At 40.9% G+C, this 21,324-nt stretch overlaps 1 protein-coding gene across 1 annotated transcript in view; it reads left to right on the plus strand.

Annotated features, from left to right (window-relative positions):
- Nucleotides 1–747: 747 nt before the first annotated feature.
- Nucleotides 748–21,324, plus strand: part of ssbp4 (single stranded DNA binding protein 4) — a 240,224-nt gene continuing 219,647 nt past the window's right edge. The window contains 1 exon segment of the mRNA XM_084309168.1: nucleotides 748–867. Within this exon segment, the coding sequence (XP_084165294.1) occupies nucleotides 812–867 (56 nt within the window). The 5' untranslated portion in view covers nucleotides 748–811.

The following is a 21,324-nucleotide window of genomic DNA, read 5'->3' on the forward strand; positions in this document are numbered from 1 at the left end:
ATAATATTAATTTACTAAGAAAGATTAAATTCACAATAATTCCACTGAAAACTAACTTCCATGGGCACCACCATTTAAAAAAACGTCATCACCACGTTACAAGTCGTGAACTCTGAGCTGTCAGAAAATTTCCACTTTCAGGACGTTGTGAATACCACAACAGTGGGTCATTCATATGGACTCTTCATGTGAACGCGATAAACACGACCCCATCTGAAGGCAGCATTAACCTGAGCTTCACACCTATATTTACAGCTTGGTCGGCTGTTCGAGTGCAAGTTCCCGGTGGTAAACTCTGAAATTTACGACTTGATGAGGATAGGTCAAACGCTCTAAAAGACTCCTCAAAACCTTGACACTTGAAGACAAAGTCTGAATATCTATGGAAGACAGCAATAGCCATTTACAATCTATTGCAAACACATATTTAAAGGAGGGCCCAAAGTACAGAGTCTCTATCAAGCCAGCTTTTCCTATCTTTCACTCTCTCTTCATGTTTCTGAGGTCAGTAAACAAGAAGTGTGTGTTTCACTTTAAGATGCCCCCACCATTGCACAGCGAAGGGAGGGCGACGAATTTCTAGAACAGCGGCTGAGGAGAAAAAAAAATCCAACAGCGGACGGTTTCAAGTCCCCCCAATAGAAACTGTGCCTGATTTGTGGCCAATGTTGGAGATGTAAAAAAAAAAAAAAAAAAAAAAAGGAGGGGGGAGGAAAAACACTAAAGGGGTAGCTATGGAGATGGAACGTTTTCCTGGCTGCTTTCTTTGACAGGTGTTGAGTGGGGTAAAAGTCTTAAAACAGACTCCAGCATGTACGCCAAAGGTAAAGGAGCTGTCGTCCCTTCCGATAGCCAAGCGAGAGAAAAGTAAGTGAATTATACACTATTTAGGAGTTTTACCTGGTTAGGAGGCAACTCAAACTTTCTAAACTAGCTACCGTAATGTAAAAGGTGTGTACTGTACTCGCCTGCGCTCCTGAGTGCGGTTCCCCCCGCGGAGGCACGGCTCTTTAACTTTTGTTGGCTGTTGGTCGCACTAACGCGTTCTTGGAGATGATATTTACTAATATTCTGTCTTTGTGCACCAAAGCTCCGGACAGGAGACTTCTCTCTACTTGCTCATGCAACCTAAGCGGAGTAACAATGTAGCCAAACCAACACATTGAGACATTTATTGACACATTATAGCCCGCGCCGTGCAACAGTAAAATTATTGTAACTAGTATCTGTTCACTTTTTACTGCGTAGAATATCACTCTTTTGATAGAGAAGGGTAATATGAGCTACATTTGTTGACCGGTTCCACTGGCATTATTTGCACAGACCCTTGTAAACTTAAGGAGATGTCGCTAATTGTATTGTATTTTTTGTATTGTCATAACTTAATTAGAGTTGTCTCGGAGCTGAAATATATTGAGGCTATTCTTCCTTATTTTAAGCGTTGTGTGCATCAATCTAACCAGGCAATGAGAAAAGTTTGGTCCCATTCACTCGACATACAGCAGTGGTAAACTTTTTAGCATCCACTCACATGCTAGAGAGAGGCAACTAACCCATGCAGTCTACTACATAGTTATTAAATTATTATTTTTATATTTTTACACTAGAGGTTAATTATAATATTTTAAATTAATTGATAATGAGATAATGTATTGTTGGTGGTTGTGTTTTAAAAAGGTTTCCAGAAAAAAATGTAGCCTTACATTTTTGCTAAATGTAGCTAAAATGTATCAATTTCTTTGTATGTGTAAAACATTGATGTTAGTGGATCTGTTATTGAAAGCAAGCTTTTAATAAAGGTGAAAAGGAATTTAAACTTGTAATTGACACATGTCCTATCCTCTATTTTGGATGAGGTTTACCCAAAATATTGTTTTGAGACCCTTGTAAAAGTTGACATTTCTGCATTATATTACTTAAAAAAACGGTGAGCTGTAAACAGTCTGAATGTTAAAGTAAGTAGAGATATCCCTGTTCTGATGAAATTGGATTCAAAGACAACCGTTAAAAACTCATAGGTCTGCTTTACATGATCATTTAGCTGTGAAAAAACATTTCTTTAGAAGCCATTGTATGTAGGCTATATATATTTTTTTTATTTTTATTTTTATTTTTTTATTTTATATATTGCAGCATTGGGTGTAATTGAGTATTCCAGTGATATTGTTTGCCTATTTTGGTATCAGCTTTTGGAAATACCAGGTAGGTATACACGTTTACCTCCCCTTTGAACTCTGTTGACAAACCTAGAAGAACATTGTGTGTGTGTGTGTGTGTGTGTGTGTGTGTGTGTGTGTGTGTGTGTGTGTGTGTGTGTGTGCGTGTGTGTGTGTGTGTGTTTGTGTGTGTGTGTGTGCGTGTGTGTGTGTGTGTGTGTGTGTGTTTTAAGTGGGAGGCTGAATCCTAACTGAAAACAAACCCATGTGGTTTTTTGAACAGCAGGCAAAGTGACCTTTGAACTAGCATATGATGCTTTGATATTACTTGCTGTTATTAAATACTCACTATCAGGAAACATGCCACATTTCACCTGTTTGTACCTACTGCTGATGTGATTATTATTTTTAACAGCAACGCTGATGCAAGGGTTATTAATCTGAATACGCGGGGGTTGCAGTTATTAGTGTTTTTAGTTACACATGCTTAATCAAGAACTATGGTTCATGATCTGTATCTGTTATTTGGGAGCTGAAACCGGAGTAGATGATAGTAGGGTACATTTCCACTCTATGTGGATTAGTGATGTAAATTAGTAATGTAACTTAAATAACAACTACAAGTCTTGCCAAAGTTCAAAATGAGTGTCTAAGGGTTTGTGCTTTGGCAATTCCGTTCATTTGCTTGTATTTTCTTTTCCAATTCTGCAAAAGATTATATTCTAAACAAGTGTCCAGAAACGTTTATATTTAGTCCAGTGTGTGTGTGTGTGTGTGTGTGTGATTCTGTGTGTGTGTGTGATTCTGTGATTCTGTGTGTGTGTGATTCTGTGTGTGGGCTTGTGTGTATGCTGCAATGCATTGTGTGGGTATGGTGTGCTAGCGGGTATTGTCTGTGTTTTTGTGTGTGTAAATTGGGCGCACGTGTGTGTGTGTGTGGTCTCTTGCATCTTCTCGTGTGTATACGTACAGTATACAGTCAGTATGTAGGTAAAACAGTGAGTCTGTCCTATAATGTCCAGTATAACAGTGAGTCTGTCCTATAGATAATGTCCGGTATAACAGTGAGTCTGTCCTATAGATAATGTCCAGTATAACAGTGAGTCTGTCCTATAGATAATGTCCAGTATAACAGTGAGTCTGTCCTATAGATAATGTCCAGTATAACAGTGAGTCTGTCCTATAGATAATGTCCAGTATAACAGTGAGTCTGTCCTATAGATAATGTCCAGTATAACAGTGAGTCTGTCCTATAGATAATGTCCAGTATAACAGTGAGTCTGTCCTATAGATAATGTCCAGTATAACAGTGAGTCTGTCCTATAGATAATGTCCAGTATAACAGTGAGTCTGTCCTATAGATAATGTCCAGTATAACAGTGAGTCTGTCCTATAGATAATGTCCAGTATAACAGTGAGTCTGTCCTATAGATAATGTCCAGTATAACAGTGAGTCTGTCCTATAGATAATGTCCAGTATAACAGTGAGTCTGTCCTATAGATAATGTCCAGTATAACAGTGAGTCTGTCCTATAGATAATGTCCAGTATAACAGTGAGTCTGTCCTATAGATAATGTCCAGTATAACAGTGAGTCTGTCCTATAGATAATGTCCGGTACAACAAGTCTTATAATGTAAATATATTCTTTCTATGCCCACATGGGTGTAACATTAAGTCACGTGAAGGAAATTACAAAACAAAAGTTTTCCATGGCTGTCTTTATTGGACCCTTAGTGTTAGCTATAGTAAATAGCTATGTTATCCAAATTAAATTAATTTACCATTTAGCATGTTCTTAGTAACTTTACTTAGTAAAGTTACACAGACCATGGTTAAAAGTCGCTTGGTCCCTGGCTGTACATTACGTCATGCTAGCTACACACCAGCCAGCATAGCCTTACAGCTGGGGATGAGTTGTTGAACCCACAGGTGCTGGGCACAGTGTTTGAGTTTCTGCTGTCTTAACCCTTTCACTACCACACTACAGAAGGTTAACCTTTCACTACCACACTACAGACGAAAGGCTTAACCTTCTGTATTGTCGCAGTGAAAGGGTTAACCCTTTGGTAGTGTGGTAGTGAAATGGTTAATAAGCAGAACAGGCGTAGGCAGCTAAGAGTGTAGGCAGGGCCTTTCTAGGCGTATCAGAAAGGTGATATTTCTGATGACATGCCTTCACTTCATCTAGTGTCCATGTAAACGGTTAAATTGAAATGTCCAGTCTGAATGATTTCAATCTGGTGGATGAAATGCTCTCGGTGGAAGTGAGCCCGTCCTATAGGTAATGTTCAGACATACGGGATGATGCTTTTGCCCTGACCCTCTCACCTGTCGTGTCACCCTAACCTGTTCCACAGCGCTAACACATGTTTCCATGTACATGTGGCGCTCACAACAGCTGTCCCCCATGCCTCACTGAATGAGCTCACATTCATATCTACATATTCATATAGGCCTATACATATTCAAATGTTTTAAAGGGGGTCCCGTATGGACATGCATCGTGTTAATGTCGGTGATGTGACATCACACTTGGAACTCTAGGAAAACTTCCCCTAGAGTGTTTTGGAGGGAGGTTGTAAGTCACTCTACTAGGCGTTTGTCTGACACTGACACATACCTCCCTGCATGATCTCCTGTGTTTTGAAAAATGCCTTTGGTGCGTGTGTTGTCACCTGGAGCTGACGCCGCATCCCTGTGTCTAGCGCCCCCTCCTCCCACTGGTAGTATTATTAGGCTATATATATATATATATATATATATATATATATATATATATATATATATATATATATATATATAAGTAACAATATATATACCGGTATATATATATAATATATATATATATATATATATATATATATATATATATATATATATATATATATATATATATATATATATATATATATATATATATATATATATATATATATATATATATTGTTACTTATTCCCATACTTTCTTTATATGTGCCTTTAATTTGTATTGTTGTGCCGTTGTTCAGGGTTGTAGACATAAGAAACCTGTACCCCTTGGAGAAGCATCTTCCCTGCAAAACCAACAGCAGCGGCCTACTGTATCGGCTAATGTGCTTCTCTCAGGGGAGCGTGTTTACTGATCCCTCTCACAGATCATTGTAACACTGTAAGTAAGCGAAATGCCCCTGATTCCACAGATTCATATAGACGCAGCCCACAGCATCTTTCCCCAACATCAACAACCTCGTTTAGTTTTGTGGGGCGCACATGGTGATATTGTGAGTGACAGCCAGATAACTGCTGGAACTGTCTAGGGAAACGATGGCCTTGGAAGTTGTGGAGCAGCCGGTGGCCGTGGATAAAAGCACAGCAGAACTGTGTTGTCTTGATAATTTCCACCAGGCAGACGCTTTCAATTCCTTACTATACTGTACGTTCAGGATTCGTTATGAAATAGGTGTTGTTCATGGCGCTACGTACAGTAATGCTATCTGTGTGTTGTTGTATGTATTATAACTCTTTTGTTGTGACATCATGTATTAGAACTCTTTGGTTGTGACATCATGTATTAGAACTCTTTGGTTGTAACATGTGACATCATGAATTAGAAGTCTTTGGTTGTTCCATCATGAATTAGAACTCTGGTTGTGACATGTGACATCATGAATTAGAACTCTTTGGTTGTGACATCATGTATTAGAACTAGTTGGTTGTAACATGTGACATCATGTATTAGAACTCTTTGGTTGTGACATCATGTATTAGAACTAGTTGGTTGTAACATGTGACATCATGTATTAGAACTCTTTGGTTGTGACATCATGAATTAGAAGTCTTTGGTTGTTCCATCATGAATTAGAACTCTGGTTGTAACATGTGACATCATGAATTAGAACTCTTTGGTTGTTCCATCATGAATTAGAACTCTGGTTGTGACATGTGACATCATGCATTAGAACTCTTTGGTTGTGACATCATGTATTAGAACTAGTTGGTTGTAACATGTGACATCATGTATTAGAACTTTTTGGTTGTGACATCATGTATTAGAACTCATTGGTTGTAACATGTGACATCAAGTATTAGAAGTCTTTGGTTGTGACATCATGTATTAGAACTCGTTGGTTGTAACATGTGACATCAAGTATTAGAAGTATTTGGTTGTGACATCATGTATTAGAACTCTTTGGTTGTGACATCATGTATTAGAACTCGTTGGTTGTAACATGTGACATCAAGTATTAGAAGTCTTTGGTTGTGACATCATGTATTAGAACTCTTTGGTTGTGACATCATGTATTAGAACTCGTTGGTTGTAACATGTGACATCAAGTATTAGAAGTCTTTGGTTGTGACATCATGTATTAGAACTTGTTGGTTGTAACATGTGACATCAAGTATTAGAAGTCTTTGGTTGTGACATCATGTATTAGAACTCGTTGGTTGTAACATGTGACATCAAGTATTAGAAGTCTTTGGTTGTGACATCAAGTATTATAAGTCTTTGGTTGTGACATCATGTACAGACAAAGTCGTTGCAGCTATTGCTGCTCATTCGTTGATGACGTTGCATTCTTAGGCAGATAATTTGTTCAATAAATGGACAATGATAGTGAGCCCCCCCCCTTGCTTTGTGTCGGCATGCCATAGTAGGCTGCTAGTACCTCTGAATGTGGCCCTGTATAGTCAAAATAAAACATATATGCAACAGAATTTGTTGAATGAGTCTCCCATTAATTATAGAGTTCATTATAAGCTCTCTGGCTTGATGGTGGAGTATAGTGTGTTTCAGTCTCGGCAAACAAGTTCACTTTGCAGCCACTTAGCAAAACAGCTGAAAACGATTGGGAAAATATTGATACCACCAGCACCATAGGTTTCATTACCATAATTATTGTGTAATTGATCTCAAGCCCTGCCCTAATTTCTTGATCCTCCAATCAGAATCAGAACTGTTGCTTCCCTCGGACAAACTCTCGTGCGTGCGTGCGTGCGTGCGTGCGTGCGGCATGGATGTTATGTGTTACTCAGTCTCTACCTCAGAACTCTCTACCTCATATCCATTTGGATGATCCATTCAGGGTCAGTTCATCTCTCATTCTTCCTGCTTTTTATCAAGGTTTTAAAGCATTAACCACTGCACCTGCTACACACACACACACACACACACACACACACACACACACACACACACACACACACACACACACACACACACACACACACACACTCACACATTTCACCCAGCCATTTCATGTGGATTCCATCATTCATTGAAGGCCTTACCCATAGAATCGGAATTCAATTGCCATGGTCCTTGCGTCTTGAGACAGCAGGTTGGAGCATGGGTGGGTGAGGGCTTGTTAGAGGTTGTAGCTCTCTCTCTCTCTCTCTCTCTCTCTCTCTCTCTCTCTCTCTCTCTCTCTCTCTCTCTCTCTCTCTCTCTTTTTAGTTTTTTTCCCCCATCCTTGAGGATCATCATCCTGATTTTGTACAAAAAAGAGAGAGGAAGAACTGTGTGCCCTCGTGACCAGAGACATTAATTACTCTCCTCACACTCTTTTTTCTTCTGCGTTTATTTAATCTGATTTCAACAGGGTAATACAGCAGCTTCAAAATTAATGTCACCTCATTATTTAGTAATTGGAAGCCCTTTGAAATGTGCACAGATTAATGCTAAATCTTAAAGGGGAATAACGCCCAATTCTTTTGAAAATTAATATTATTTAGTAGGTACAAAATAATATTATTTAGTAGGCACGCATTTCACAACACTCCAGATAGCACAAGAATGAACTGTAACCCAATACAACAAGTAAAAACAGCTGGCTTCAAATAAAAGGCTGGAGGACAGACTTTTAACAAATCTCAGAGCAATGTGGTGCGTTTGATCATCACCAGGATCTCACCAGGCAGCTCAGCGAGGAAATGAATGGAGCGCGGAATGAAAGCAAATTAAAACTTTAAATACAGACTCAATAACAGGCTGAGTACCATTTTCTGGAAGAGGAAGCTAGGACAGGTATAACTTACATTTCTGAATTGGTTGTTTTCCTGTAGCCACTGATTTTGTGATCTTACTCAGTCAGAGGGCTGCATGGCTGGAGCACACAGGCTACACACAGGCTGTAATGTACATCAGACAAGCGGTGCTCATCAATTTGGGCGATTCGATTTTTGTTTACAAGTCAGATTCAGAAGTCATGCTTACCAGTGTTGTGTAAGAGGTTGAGTGAGAGTAGTAATGGAGACAGGAAATGCACAGGAGAGTAACTGCAACACGTATCAAGCTGAGACCTGCTGCACTGATGTCCTGACTTCCCTTTAGTGGTAAACTCTCTAAATCAATGGATTGGACACTGGAAAACAAACAAACTCAGAAATGTAGGATGTACCTGAAGCTTTTCATCTTCCAGAAAATGATGCTCTGCCTATTATTGAATATGTATTTTAAGTTTTAATTTCGCTGTAATTTTGTGCTCCATTAATTTCCTCGCTGAGCTGCCTGGCGACACGATTACTTCGATGACGCTCTCCCCAGAAGGTTTTGAAGCGTGTTCCCGATGAATGCACAGGCATGAGTACAGTGTGTGGTTTATTCTACTAACATGTCGTATTACCCCCCTAAACAATATAATTTTTTTTAAATTGCCGCTGTTCCCCTTTTAATAAAAGGTGAACAACCTAAATTTCAATCGTTTGATAAAAAGTACCACATTGCTCTGAGATTTGTTAAAGTCCTCCAACCTTTTATTTGAAGCCAGCGGTTTGTACTGTGTTCAATACTCGTACGAGGTTACAGTTCATTCTTGTGCTATCTCTCTGGAGTGTTGAATATGAAATATGTGAGGAGAGAAAATCTCCTAACTATGAAGGTTAATCAGTTTGTTGTGAATGAGAGTTTTTCTTTACATCCCACTACCCTCCCATGTATTTATATGAAGTTTAATGGAGATCCTCATGTCTGAATGCACGGTTGTGATTCTACACAGATGGCTGTGCCATCTGCATTCTGGCCTTTTGATGGGAACATAAAGCACTCCACACTCGCATAGGCAGAAACACTGCTGCACCAGCGCTAAAGAACCCCCTGATTTGCCCCCCGCTCCCTTTTCACTGCCCGTGTTTTTCATTCAGACGTGTCAAACAGTCAATTAATGTTGCCTTTCTCGTTAGATGCTTTCGGTGCATCTATCCACGTTTATTTGTTAGTTTTCCCCACTTGAAATAAGTGAGACAGTATAAATATTGAGGCTACGTGCCTGAAGTCAGTAATCTGTTCAGTAACACAGTGTGGAGGCCCAAGTGCCGTTTGTATGCATTTTATTAGAGCACACTGTTTTGTGCTTCTTCTGTGGTGTAGATTCTGAATTTTATGTATGGTTTCTTGAGTTTGAAAATGGAAAGTCAGGAGATGTTGTTGTTTGTAAGCCACAATTTATTGTTAGATTGTGTGTGATATAACCCCTCATCCCCTTTATTCTTTGTAACTAAACTATCATCATCTCACTGTTTCCACACCTGGTATGATTTGTTACTTAAAAATACGCAAATGGGCCAGTTGTCTTTTTTACCTGTTAACTCAATCAGCGCCAGATGGCGCTGTGTACCGTGGTCCGTGTGGTAAGAAGGCCAGGTAAGAGGGAGTAATCCTGTCTAATACCAGAAAACTACGCTATGCAGCAATACGTGCATTTCACTAAAAACCGTGCCGTTTCTCGCCTGTATCAACAATCAATCTGAAATCAATGCTATATTATCGGTATTATGTTTCATCATGAATGCATGAAAGTGTGGGGGGGGGGGGGGGGGTCGTTTTTCTATGCTTTGATCGTCACCAACGGAATACGTTACACACACATTGCACACATACGCTCGGATCGCAGTGAAGGGATTCTTGGATCAACGCAAGATTGATACCATATAGCCCTTACCTTGACTAGGATGTACTCCAAAAAGAATATTCCAACTATCTGATCGCCATTCCAAGTATTGATGTCGATCGTGTTGCCAACATAATCCACCAAAGAACATGAACCGGGAGTGCTTGATTCTCCTCAATCCATGCGTTATAAACGCTTGTCCTGCCCGACAAGGAAAACCCCGCCCGGACACTTTAGATCGACGCACAGCTCAAGACAGAGAGTTTCAAAGGATGTGCAATACCGGCCGCAAGGCGGCAAACGGCGGTATTCGACGTTTGCGATCTCAGACTCATTCCCAATGATAACACAGGCTCCCTCGATGGATTATGAATGGGAATATTGAATAAAAGAAATAACGATAGAAAACCCGACTTTTCTCGGGTTTGGCACTCAAGCGTCGGCGAGTTAACCCAACTTTATTCGTGAGTGGCGTCCAATGAGGTAAGAGCAGAGGAAAATATCTATAGCTGAGTCAATAGAGACATTGCGCTGGGATGATTGTTTCTTCTTATAAGCTCTTGTTATACAAGTAGCGTAGTGCAGTGAGTTAGACACAGGGACGTGTAAACAAGCCCTGTATGTAGTTGTCTTGGTCGCTTGTTGTTTTTACTTCTGCACGTGAAGTAAAGAGCTTCGTCTCAGTTTGCTGCACAACAAGGTTGTAAGTGTTGTTTGTTCCCACAAACTCTACAGTAGCTCCTTTAAGGAACAGCTCAGTGTGTATGTTATGTGCAAAGCGAGTAATGTCTGTGGACGTAAAGGTTGCTGGAAAGGATATGAAAAATGTATTCCACTAGGCAGGGTGTCTGCTAGCATTTATTTTGGCCGGCCAACGTGGCCGACAAGATTCTAATTTACTGGCCAAATTGAACGGCCATATCATGTAATACACGTGTGGTCATACAGAAATGCATGAATACATGGTTTGATCAATGGACAGATTTGACTGAAGGTATTACTGTCCGTGTGTTTATTTTAAAATTAGAACATAACATAATCATGCCTTTGCAACAAGCTTTGTGGATGATGGTAACTTAAAAAGTTTACCCTCTCCAAACCTTTCTGTCCATCAAAACAGACACAAATCTGGCAGACATGGACACAAAAGCAACCCTGTCCAACAGATGGATACTCCTCATTGAAAAGGAATTAAAAACCAACGTAGACAGACAGACACATTAATGTTATACAAGTAACGATAATCATAAGTATAAGGTCACAGCAGGCAGTCTTCAATAACATTGAATGGTGAGGCCAAACACTTGTAGCACGAGTATAAAACGTCTCTAAAATCTCTGAAAACAACCACACGTAGTGCAGTTCATCACTTAAATGGATATGTGACGACATGAATGTTGCATATCCGGGCTCACATCTTCGGACATGTATCACACAGCATGCAGTTCTCTGTGTCAGACGTGCTCAGACATATGGAGATACTGTGCTTGGTTTAGGTGAGAGCATGACACAGAAAGGTTTCTGCATTTCCATATTGTGCCAACGGCCACTTTGCGTAGCATTCATAGACTATTGATACAGGAGAAATACTGTATGCCTTTCCTTGAGTGGAGAGACATGCTGCAGACAGAGTGGAGGTAATGTAATTATTACAAATGGTAACTGACCATACGCATTAAGCATTGGGTATATTGCTGTGAATTGTTATTGCTGTTGCCATGCTCTTTAAAATGTACACATCCCCTAAACAATTACTCGAGCACTACTTGAGTAACTCATGCGAGTACTTGATCTGGGGAAACATTACTCATGCCCATCCCTAGCACCTACACTGTGTAGTGAAATAGGGGGACACCTGTTAACTGTTACACTACTGAATGGCATGCTGGGTACAGCTTGCTAGCTAGCCAGGTAGCATCCAAATATCGAATGCTAGCTGTTGGCAATGGCAGCAAGCTAACGGCAAGCTGTTTACACTTTGCACTGTGGGGTCATGTTAAATCGGCAGGGCTGCTGTTGCATCTATCAGCTGAGCTGAACTAATCATTAAATGCAATTGTATGCCTATGGCACGTGTCTGAGAAAGAATTAGAGAGTAGCCTACTAACATGACTGAACTAAAATGAAGTCAGAATGGAGAAATACAGTATTGTCAGCAACGATGAAGATGAAGATGCTGATCAGTGGATCAGACCCCACCCCACCCTTTACAAAACGTCTGAGAAAACAAAGCCTGCATGACTAGACTAGAAGACAGTAGCTGTTTACAAAGATGTGCAAGAGGAGCATAAACATTGATTTGAAGAATTCCTAGAAAGAGAAAAGGGGAGAGCTGAATGAGGAGAGACTGAAAACCTGAAGTCAGAATGGAGAAACGTGTCAGGAGAGCAAAGAGGAAGACGACACATAAAAAGTCACATTAGAAGCTAAAACAAACATGTGGAAAAGACAAGCAAGGCAGAAAAAAAGAGAGCATAGAAACAGCTTGAAAAGGTTGTTTACAGACATTCTGAAAGAACACATTTAGCCATCTATTCGTTTTCTGGTATATAGTTGCTATAACATAACTGTACAACCGGATTCGCCCAAACTATCTGAAATCGTGTTAATCTTCATGAATTGAAATTGTATATGTAAATAACCAACCAAAGATCGTCTGTGTAGTGCTGTGTGCATGACACACCTCTCCAGGTGGTCCCCCAACCCTTTCCTTAAGGTTGGCAGGTCTGTGTTTGACTGGAAAGTAGCTTTTCTGTAAAAATTCGACTTGGTTTAAAAATAAGTTATTGGACAATGAAACCTCACAGGTTGGAAGACCTTGGCAGCTTTTTAGGCAGGTGAGGTGAGCTTGCAACATAATTGTAGAGAGAAAGGGGGAGTGCAGAAGAGAATGTGTGTGCCTGTGTGTGTGTGTGTGTGTGTGTGTGTGTGTGTGTGTGTGTGTGTGTGTGTGTGTGTGTGTGTTGTTGCATGCATGCGTTCGTCTGTCTGTCTGTCTGTCTGTCTGTCTGTCTGTCTCTCTGTCTGTCTGTCTGTCTGTCTGTCTGTCTGTCTGTCTGTCTGTCTGTCTGTCTGTCTGTCTGTCTGTCTGTCTGTCTGTCTGTCTGTCTGTCTGTCTGTCTGTTTGTCTGTGTATGTGTGTGTCTGCGTTCATGAGTGCATACATCTGTCTGTCTGTCTGTCTGTCTGTCTGTCTGTCTGGTGTGTGCGTTCATGCATGTATACATCTGTCTGTCGGTGTCTGTGTGTGTGTGCGTTTATGCGTGTATACATCTGTCTGTCGGTGTGTGTGTGTGTGTGTGTGTGTGTGTGTGTGTGTGTGTGTGTGTGTGTGTGTGTGTGTGTGTGTGTGTGTGTGTGTGTGTGTGTGTGTGTGTGTGTGTGTGTGTGTGTGTGTGTGTGTGTGTGTGTGTGTGTGTGTGTGTGTGTGTGTGTGTGTGTGTGTGTGTGTGTGTATGTGTGTGTATGTGTGTGTGTGATGTATCAGGATTAACCCGTGACCAAAGCCATGCATGTTTACACCCTGCTTATTGACACTGATTTGTTTTGACAAAGGAACTGCCATAACAAAGCCAAGCAAACGTAAACAGATTGTGTGTACTGGCTGGGAAGCTTTGCTGAAATAGCTTTAGCGTATCAGTGGTGTCTCACACAGCAGCTCATACACTTCCCTCTCATTCACTTCTAAGTGACACTTTACCACCTTCGCACTCATTCACCATTAGGCTGTAGCGATAGGCAGGCATAACATTTTTTATATGATTTGAATTTATTTTCTATTTTTATCCACTGTTCTCCTATAGCTTTCAGTACAAAACAAAACACAGCAATTATGCCTCACATATAACCCAGTACATCTCCGTACTTGAAAAAAAGTGGCTTGTGAATTATTTAAATGAAGACAGGTAAGTTAATTTGCTAACTTGTCTGTGCTTTAGGCTGGCTAAATTCGTCTGAGGAGGTGGTCTCTCGCCTCCGGTGGGTGGGGGGGTGGGGGTCTGTCTGGGAGCCTAGGGCAAGATGTCAGGTGTGTTTCCTGGGAATGAGGTGTGTGGGGGGGGGGGGTCTTCCTTGATGTGTGGACAGGAAACGGAGCCAAATGTTGGTTAGTCTGGATGAGATGAGGGCATGGAGACGAGGAGACAAGAAGGTGAAAGGGGATGAATGAAGAGGAGAGGTTTTTTTCTTCCTTTTCCTTTCATCCAGTCTCCAGCTAGGGGTGTTAAACTCGAGGCCTGTGGGCCAAATAGGGCCTGTCTGGCATTTTCAGCCGGCCCCCTGAATGAAATAGCAAAAATTTGGCACGCTGCCTTTCTTAGCTTTTATTCAACTGACTTGTGATACAAATCAAATGCACCTCCTTCTCACTGCGAGGCAATACAAATGTTGCAACTTTTCAAGCAAGTATTTTTAGTGAATAGCCTAACCCTGCTTTTGCGGGCCATTGGAGGAAGAACCAGTATTTAGCTTCCAGATGTACCATATGTTTTTATTTACTTGTCAGTCGTCCATTTGCACTGGACTCAAGCCGGGGTATTATTCTGTTGCATCCAGGGACCGAAACTAGAGCCCGCCGCCCGCCAGGGGCGGTCTGTTTTTACCTTTGGCGCATGACACTTAGAGGGCTGCCCGCCGTGTGGCGTGTAGACGTGTAGTTCATAAGCAGGCCCCTAAAAATATTTGTATGCGAACGGTAAAAATCAATTACGCGCACGCTGTGCGAATACAGATTATAGCCTCTCTCGTCTTTTTTTTCCTCCTCTGCGAGATCGTTAAAAAACTACAAGTCCCACATTGCACTCAAGCCAACGGTCCAATCACAGTAGAGTGAAGTGACTGGTTTCATGGGAAATAAAGCAAATGACCAATCGGAAGCTCTCATTTTTCTTGTTTACTTCCTGAAACTCCGCGATCAGGGCTCTCGTTTTCCGAGACACCAACTTATTATAGTCTCTCTTACCAATAGCAATAGATTTTAGAACACCTAGATTTATCGATAGCAATAGTAATATAACGTTAATGCAACAAAACGAATGCCTTGCTTTGTTAATCATAACGTTGATGCAGTAGCGTATGTCGGTGTGTTGGCTGTAACGGACATGACAATAACATAACGTGTACACATTAAAATTGCGATAATCTATTCTACCATTTTCAAATCGATGCAGTTGAATTTCCCCCTTAGGATCGATGCATTGTTACACCCCTACACCAAAGTCACTGGCCCACTGTGTATCTGTGTGTATAATAACTTTATCAACAGCAGAGGTGGGCAATGGGTCCAGCTGCAGCACCGGAGTGCAAGCGATGTGATGTAATTGGCAGACTCGACTGTCAATCAATGGTCTACCTGACACGCAAACTCAAACAATGTTTCTGTACTGGAGGTGTGATTGATTGATTGATTGAAAACTTTATTAACAGATTGCAGAATGGGTACAGTACAGCTCAATACACACAATTGTTAAGGGGATGCAGACCAGGGTCCCCCATTTCAATTAATCAGGAAAGTGTACAGTAGGAAAGTGTACAGTATTTCAATAGGCAACCCTGAAAGGATTATTTTTCTAGAAGAGCAACACAGCCAAAACAGACAGTGGAGCTGTTTGCAGATAGCAAGCATTTTGACTTATTGCGTGGTGGCGATGTCTCACAGATAATACAACTACGAGTATGATTATATAATATATATTTTATTTAAAAAAAAATTGTATATATAAAATATATATCGGCAGGTAAGAAATATGCTTGGCGGGTAGACTCTTCCCATCTACCCGCCACTGGCCGGTGAGTCAAAAAGTTAATTTCGCTCCCTGGTTGCATCCAATTTGACTTTATCAAGTGAAATATTGCAAATTCATCATACCTACTCAATGATCAGTTGCAATAGAGAGCGAGAGATGCCATGGTCAGAGATGTTTTTTATAAATTGGTGTTCCACATAGTTCTCCAAGTCCAAGATCTTGTGGGAGAATAACTAAATGACACCTAATATGTATTATTAGCTTGCAAATTCATCATTATTTTAATTCATGCCTACTCTGAAATCAAAGCCGTGGAAATAATTGGTTTCACGCGAGACCAGTGAAAGCCAAGGTGAGATGTTTTGTGTGTGTGTGTGTGTATTCTACTTCATTCTCCGAATAGTTTAGCCTAGAATTGCTACACGATTATCGTGGGTGAATAATTCATTGAAACCTATTAATAAAACCTATATAATTTAAATCTGTAAAAATAATTCTATAATAAGCCAATATATATAATATCCATAAATGATGCATCCTTATCCACTTTTTTTTTTTTCTTTTTTTTTGATCTTTTTCCCCCTCCATTTTCCTCCGATTTTCTCCCATCCCAATGTTAGTCGTATGCCAATTCCCAGTCCCTTCCTGGTCGCTGCGCACTTACCCCCCACAGTCAGATCATCTGGGAGAGTGGAGGCTACCACGTGCTTCCTCCGACACACGTCCAGCCAATCACCGCTTCTTTTCACCTGGCAGCGCGGATTCTCATCGAGAGGGCGTAGCGTGTGGGAGGATCACACTATCCCCCTCAAGTCCTATCCGCGCTTAGCAGGCGCCCCGACCGAACTGTAGGAGTCGCTGTTTACAACGACCCGGACCCACCCCGCCAGCTTCTCCCACCCTCTAATACAGCCAATTGTATTAGTGCAGACGGCCAGCCAAGCTGGTGACAACCCCGGAGCTGTGAGCTGGATTCGAACAGGCGAATCCAGCTCACAGCTCCGGGGTTGGTGACGAACGCAATCTCCGCTCGGCCACCTAACCGCCCCTTATCCACCTTTTAAACAAATAGCCTTCCTTGTATTCATTGAGGCACCAGAGAATTAACAGAAGTGCATTTACAGTAACATATTGAGCTGGTATACACACATTTTATAGATAAACAAAATTACCAATTCAGCTGGTGACCTCAGGAATAATGCACTTTTCTTAGGTATTGTTATGTCCCCTTGGTGATTGATTGTGATACCCCTGAGCGAGACACTATATGACAAAGACTACAGGTTCAATGATCTCCTTGGTTTGTGGACACAGTATATATCAAGGGAGAGAAAGACAGACAGTACAGTGGTGGTGGAATATAATTTTCTTCTGACACAAGCCTACAGAGCAGCCTTTCATCATGTAAGCCGTAATAACCAGTCGGCAGACAGACGCAGACAGGGTCAAACGTTCTTCCTCCCACTCAATGTGGTCCTTCTCAGAGTGATCTCCTCCTTCTCACCATGTAATTCACATCAGCATCGTTTATGGGGGGATATTTCAGTCCATCCTGAGAGAGAGAGAGAGAGAGAGAGAGAGAGAGAGAGAGAGAGAGAGAGAGAGAGAGAGAGAGAGAGAGAGAGAGAGAGAGAGAGAGAGAGAGAGAGAGAGAGAGAGAGAGAGAGAGAGAGAGAGAGAGAGAGAGGGGTGAGTGAAGTGGAGAGGAATGGCCTTCTCTGGTATGTCACTATGTTGTCTTGTGTAAGCAGCACCACAATCTCCTGTTTCTGAATGACAAAAAGAGCACTGACTGCACTGCAGATCAAACCTCTTATCTCAAACATTTCCTCCCCATCTGTATTCTTTCAGGAATTAAGTAAAACACCATTTCTTTCACACTATAATCCATTCAGTTTTGGAATTATACATTAGGTTCAAATTCATGATGCCTACTCGGCACATAGGAACATGGAGAGGTTCAATTCAGATGATTAAAAAAAGAAAGAAACTCTTCGATTAGATTAAAATGTATTGTCATCATACAGCACAAGTACAGTACAACGAAAATAAGTTTGGCATCCAACCAGAGTGCAAATGTTACAGTAAAGTGCAATAGCAATATACATTGTACAGGTGATTAAACTGGATATCAAATATATAAATTAGTACTACTAGTAATAGTGCTAATTAGATGTATACAGAGAGTTGTAGTAATAATATGTACAGTGATACAGGTATAAATATACGGTAGTAAGTCATAATGGCCAGCAGCGCAACTAGCAAGAGTAGGTAAGGGATATGTACAGATATAGATAAATATATACACACGGTATATACAGCATTATAGTACTGTACATGCTATCATGCAGAGTTATATGGGTTATATTCAGGTGTATAAGTAGGTATATAGAAGGCTTATATGCAGGTATATTCAGACAGATATGGATATACATGCAGTAAATAATATATATATATATGTATTTGGCTACATGAGTAGTAGAGCTCCGGACTCATGATCGTAAGATCACCGGTTCGAGCTCCGGTCAAGGCCATTGTCGGAAAGTGGTGTTGTTGTCCAGCAGGGGGCACTCTGTCCTCTGGACTAGTCAGTAATAATGCCCCTGTTACGGTGATAGGGACACCGTACAACTGCAAGTGCTGTCCTTCGGATGAAACGCTAAACCGAGGTCCTGACTGAATCTCGGTCGTTAACACATTCCCGGCCAACCACGGACATGTCCGTGTTTCGGATCCAACGGTTGAGGGCCAACCACGGACATGTCCGTGGCAAGGTTGTTTTGGCTTTTATTCCATTGTAATATCCCACTCAATGTCACCCTGCGGCACTGCAGATTTACCCTACTCTTGGAATTCGGAAAAGTGCATTACCGGCCAGATCCTCGTAGGGGCGCTGTGTTCCCTGTGGCAGAACTGTGTTTTATTTTTTTGGATGTTGAATGGACTTTCCTGTTAGGATGAATCTATGCGTGTAGCATGTAGCATGGAATACGTTTTGGGAGCTGAATTCAGTGTGCAGTAAAGGAATATAGCATCAGCCAATGGACATATGGATCTACCAGATGGCGATCGATAACTGGGAAATCCTTTTTGCAGTCCAACCGGCCACAGATAAGATATTTTTCACGTAAATTACACGCTGATCAGGCCTTGTTATCATACCCAACCAGGCAATCAGCGAATGTGGCTACTGAGGCTAACGCCGTTATTGGTAATCAATAATCAGAAACGACGTCCCCCGCCACCCCCCCCCCCCCCTTTCATGCAGTCATGGTGGAACATGATATCGATCAAATGCATTTTGATTTTTAGCTCTAGCTTCTGTAGGGCCGAAACGCCATTCGATTTAACGTTATTAGCTTAGCACAGCCTGTATCTCGTTTTGCAGGAAATATACCAGACCAATCCCATATAACGCTTATATTCAAGACGCTATAAAATGGGAACGTATTGATGAATTTTTTTTTCTTTAAGCCATTTTGAAGTGACGGTTTATAGTGTCAATTGACAATGAGAATGGACAGATAGCAATACTATAAAGTATAGATTTAGCTCTACAAACAGCTTCACGCACAATGAAAGTTTGTTTTGATTTGCTGGCCGTATAGAGTGGGATTAGATGGATCCAAATGGCCCCGAATGTGTTAAAGAACCCAGGACGCCTATCGCAAAGAGTAGGGGGTTCCCCGACGTTCCTAGCCAAATTCCCAATCAGGTCTCTGACATCAAGGCCACCTAATCATCCCTTCCCCTTAATTGGCTGATATTGTTTGAAATTTCTTTATTGGGATATAAATTCCTGTCTCCTGAGCCGTTCAGCCATTGTGTAGTGTGATGTGTATAGTCAAGTTAGACCGCGCTCACAAGTACTCACACTGGGTGCTGTAATCCCATAAAGTTCAGTATAACAAAGCAGGGTAGCCGGACCAGCACTCACAGGTTCAATGTTTTTTTAATTGGCAGCCTGAATCAGACATGTTTCGGACTAATGTCCTTCTTCAGTGGTATGGCTAGCACTGGAAATGAATTCAAGGTGATGATTATATACACCTGGCAGGTAAATGACACGGCAGGAAATGACATCACAACGCAGGTGTGCCTATGCAATATGACTAAATGAATGACCTATCAAAATAGAGTACAATCATAATTTATACATATGTATAGATATATCTATATCTATCATCAATAAATATTTATAAATAATACAATACAAAACGAAACAAAATTACCAGAAACTTGATAACATATAGCCTGCCCTTTCATTTATAGGGCTAATTGAGCCACTTTACTTGAATTGAATTAATTAATTTCAAATTATCCATAGGGCATCTAGTTTGGCAACAAACAACATCTTTAATCAGACCAGAAATAACAATGTGGGAGTAAGGAGGTTAAAGGAAACAGGTTAAGACGTTCTCTTCATTCATACCTTTAGGTTCGATACAATTAAACAGGTGGATATAATAACATTCACGTTGCAGCAGCAGCTTGTGTCTGTCTCCACCTCGCGCTGGCCTGAGTACTAGCTCTAGTCCCATATATTTGAGGTCGTTGACGGTATGCTTACACTTAGAGAAATGCCGAGCTACCGATGACTTGACATCTAAATTCCTCACAGCACATTTGTGTTCACTTATTCTTGATTTAAAGGCTCTCGTTGTTTTGCCCACATAGGAAAAATTACAAGGACATTTTAGCAAATACACCAGATTGGACGAATTACACGTTATCCGTCCTTTGACTCGGATATTTTTCCCCGTTTTTGGATGTGCGAAAAATTTATCTTTAATCATACCCTGGCACTGAACACAGGATTGGCAGGGAAAATTTCCGTCTGGGATGTTGGACATAAAATGAGAAGGTTTCTTTAAGGGCAAATCAGTTTTGACTAGGAGATTAGATAAATTTGCTTGTCTCTTGTAAAAATAGTTAGGCGAATGCTGAAACGCTGTCCCTATGAGAGGGTCGGACTGCAGAATATGCCAATGTTTATTGACAATAGTCCGCGTGTCTCTCGTAATAGGGCTGTAAGTAGACACGAAAGATACTTTATCAGGTTTATCTTCTTTCTTTCTGGGGATAAACAACGTGGCCCTGTCGATATGCTTGGTTTTATTAAAGGCTTTTAGTGTCAAATCAGCACTATATCCTCTCTCGTGGAAACTGCCACGGAGTACCTTTGCTTGTGCAATAAATGTATCGTCAGTATCACATATTCTCTTATAGCGAAGTATTTGGCTATAAGGAAGACTGTTCTTCAAGGCTGGGGTGTGATAACTAGAATAATGTAAGAACGAGTTACGATCCGTCTCCTTTTTAAAAACCTCTGTGTGTAATGAGATGCCATCTGGGGCTTTCTTGATCAAAACATCGAGGAAGGGTAAATTATACATATCAAAATTTAATGTAAACTTTATCGTTCTTCTACAGGAGTTCAGGTACTCAAGGAAGGCAAAAAGTTCGGATGATGAACCAGACCAAATAAAAAACAGATCGTCAATATAGCGCATATACGATTTGACACATTTCTCAAACGGGTTATTATTAAAGATAT

Source organism: Notolepis coatsorum (assembly GCF_963971535.1).
Source record: "Notolepis coatsorum genome assembly, chromosome: 2".
Lineage (NCBI taxonomy): Eukaryota > Metazoa > Chordata > Actinopteri > Aulopiformes > Paralepididae > Notolepis > Notolepis coatsorum.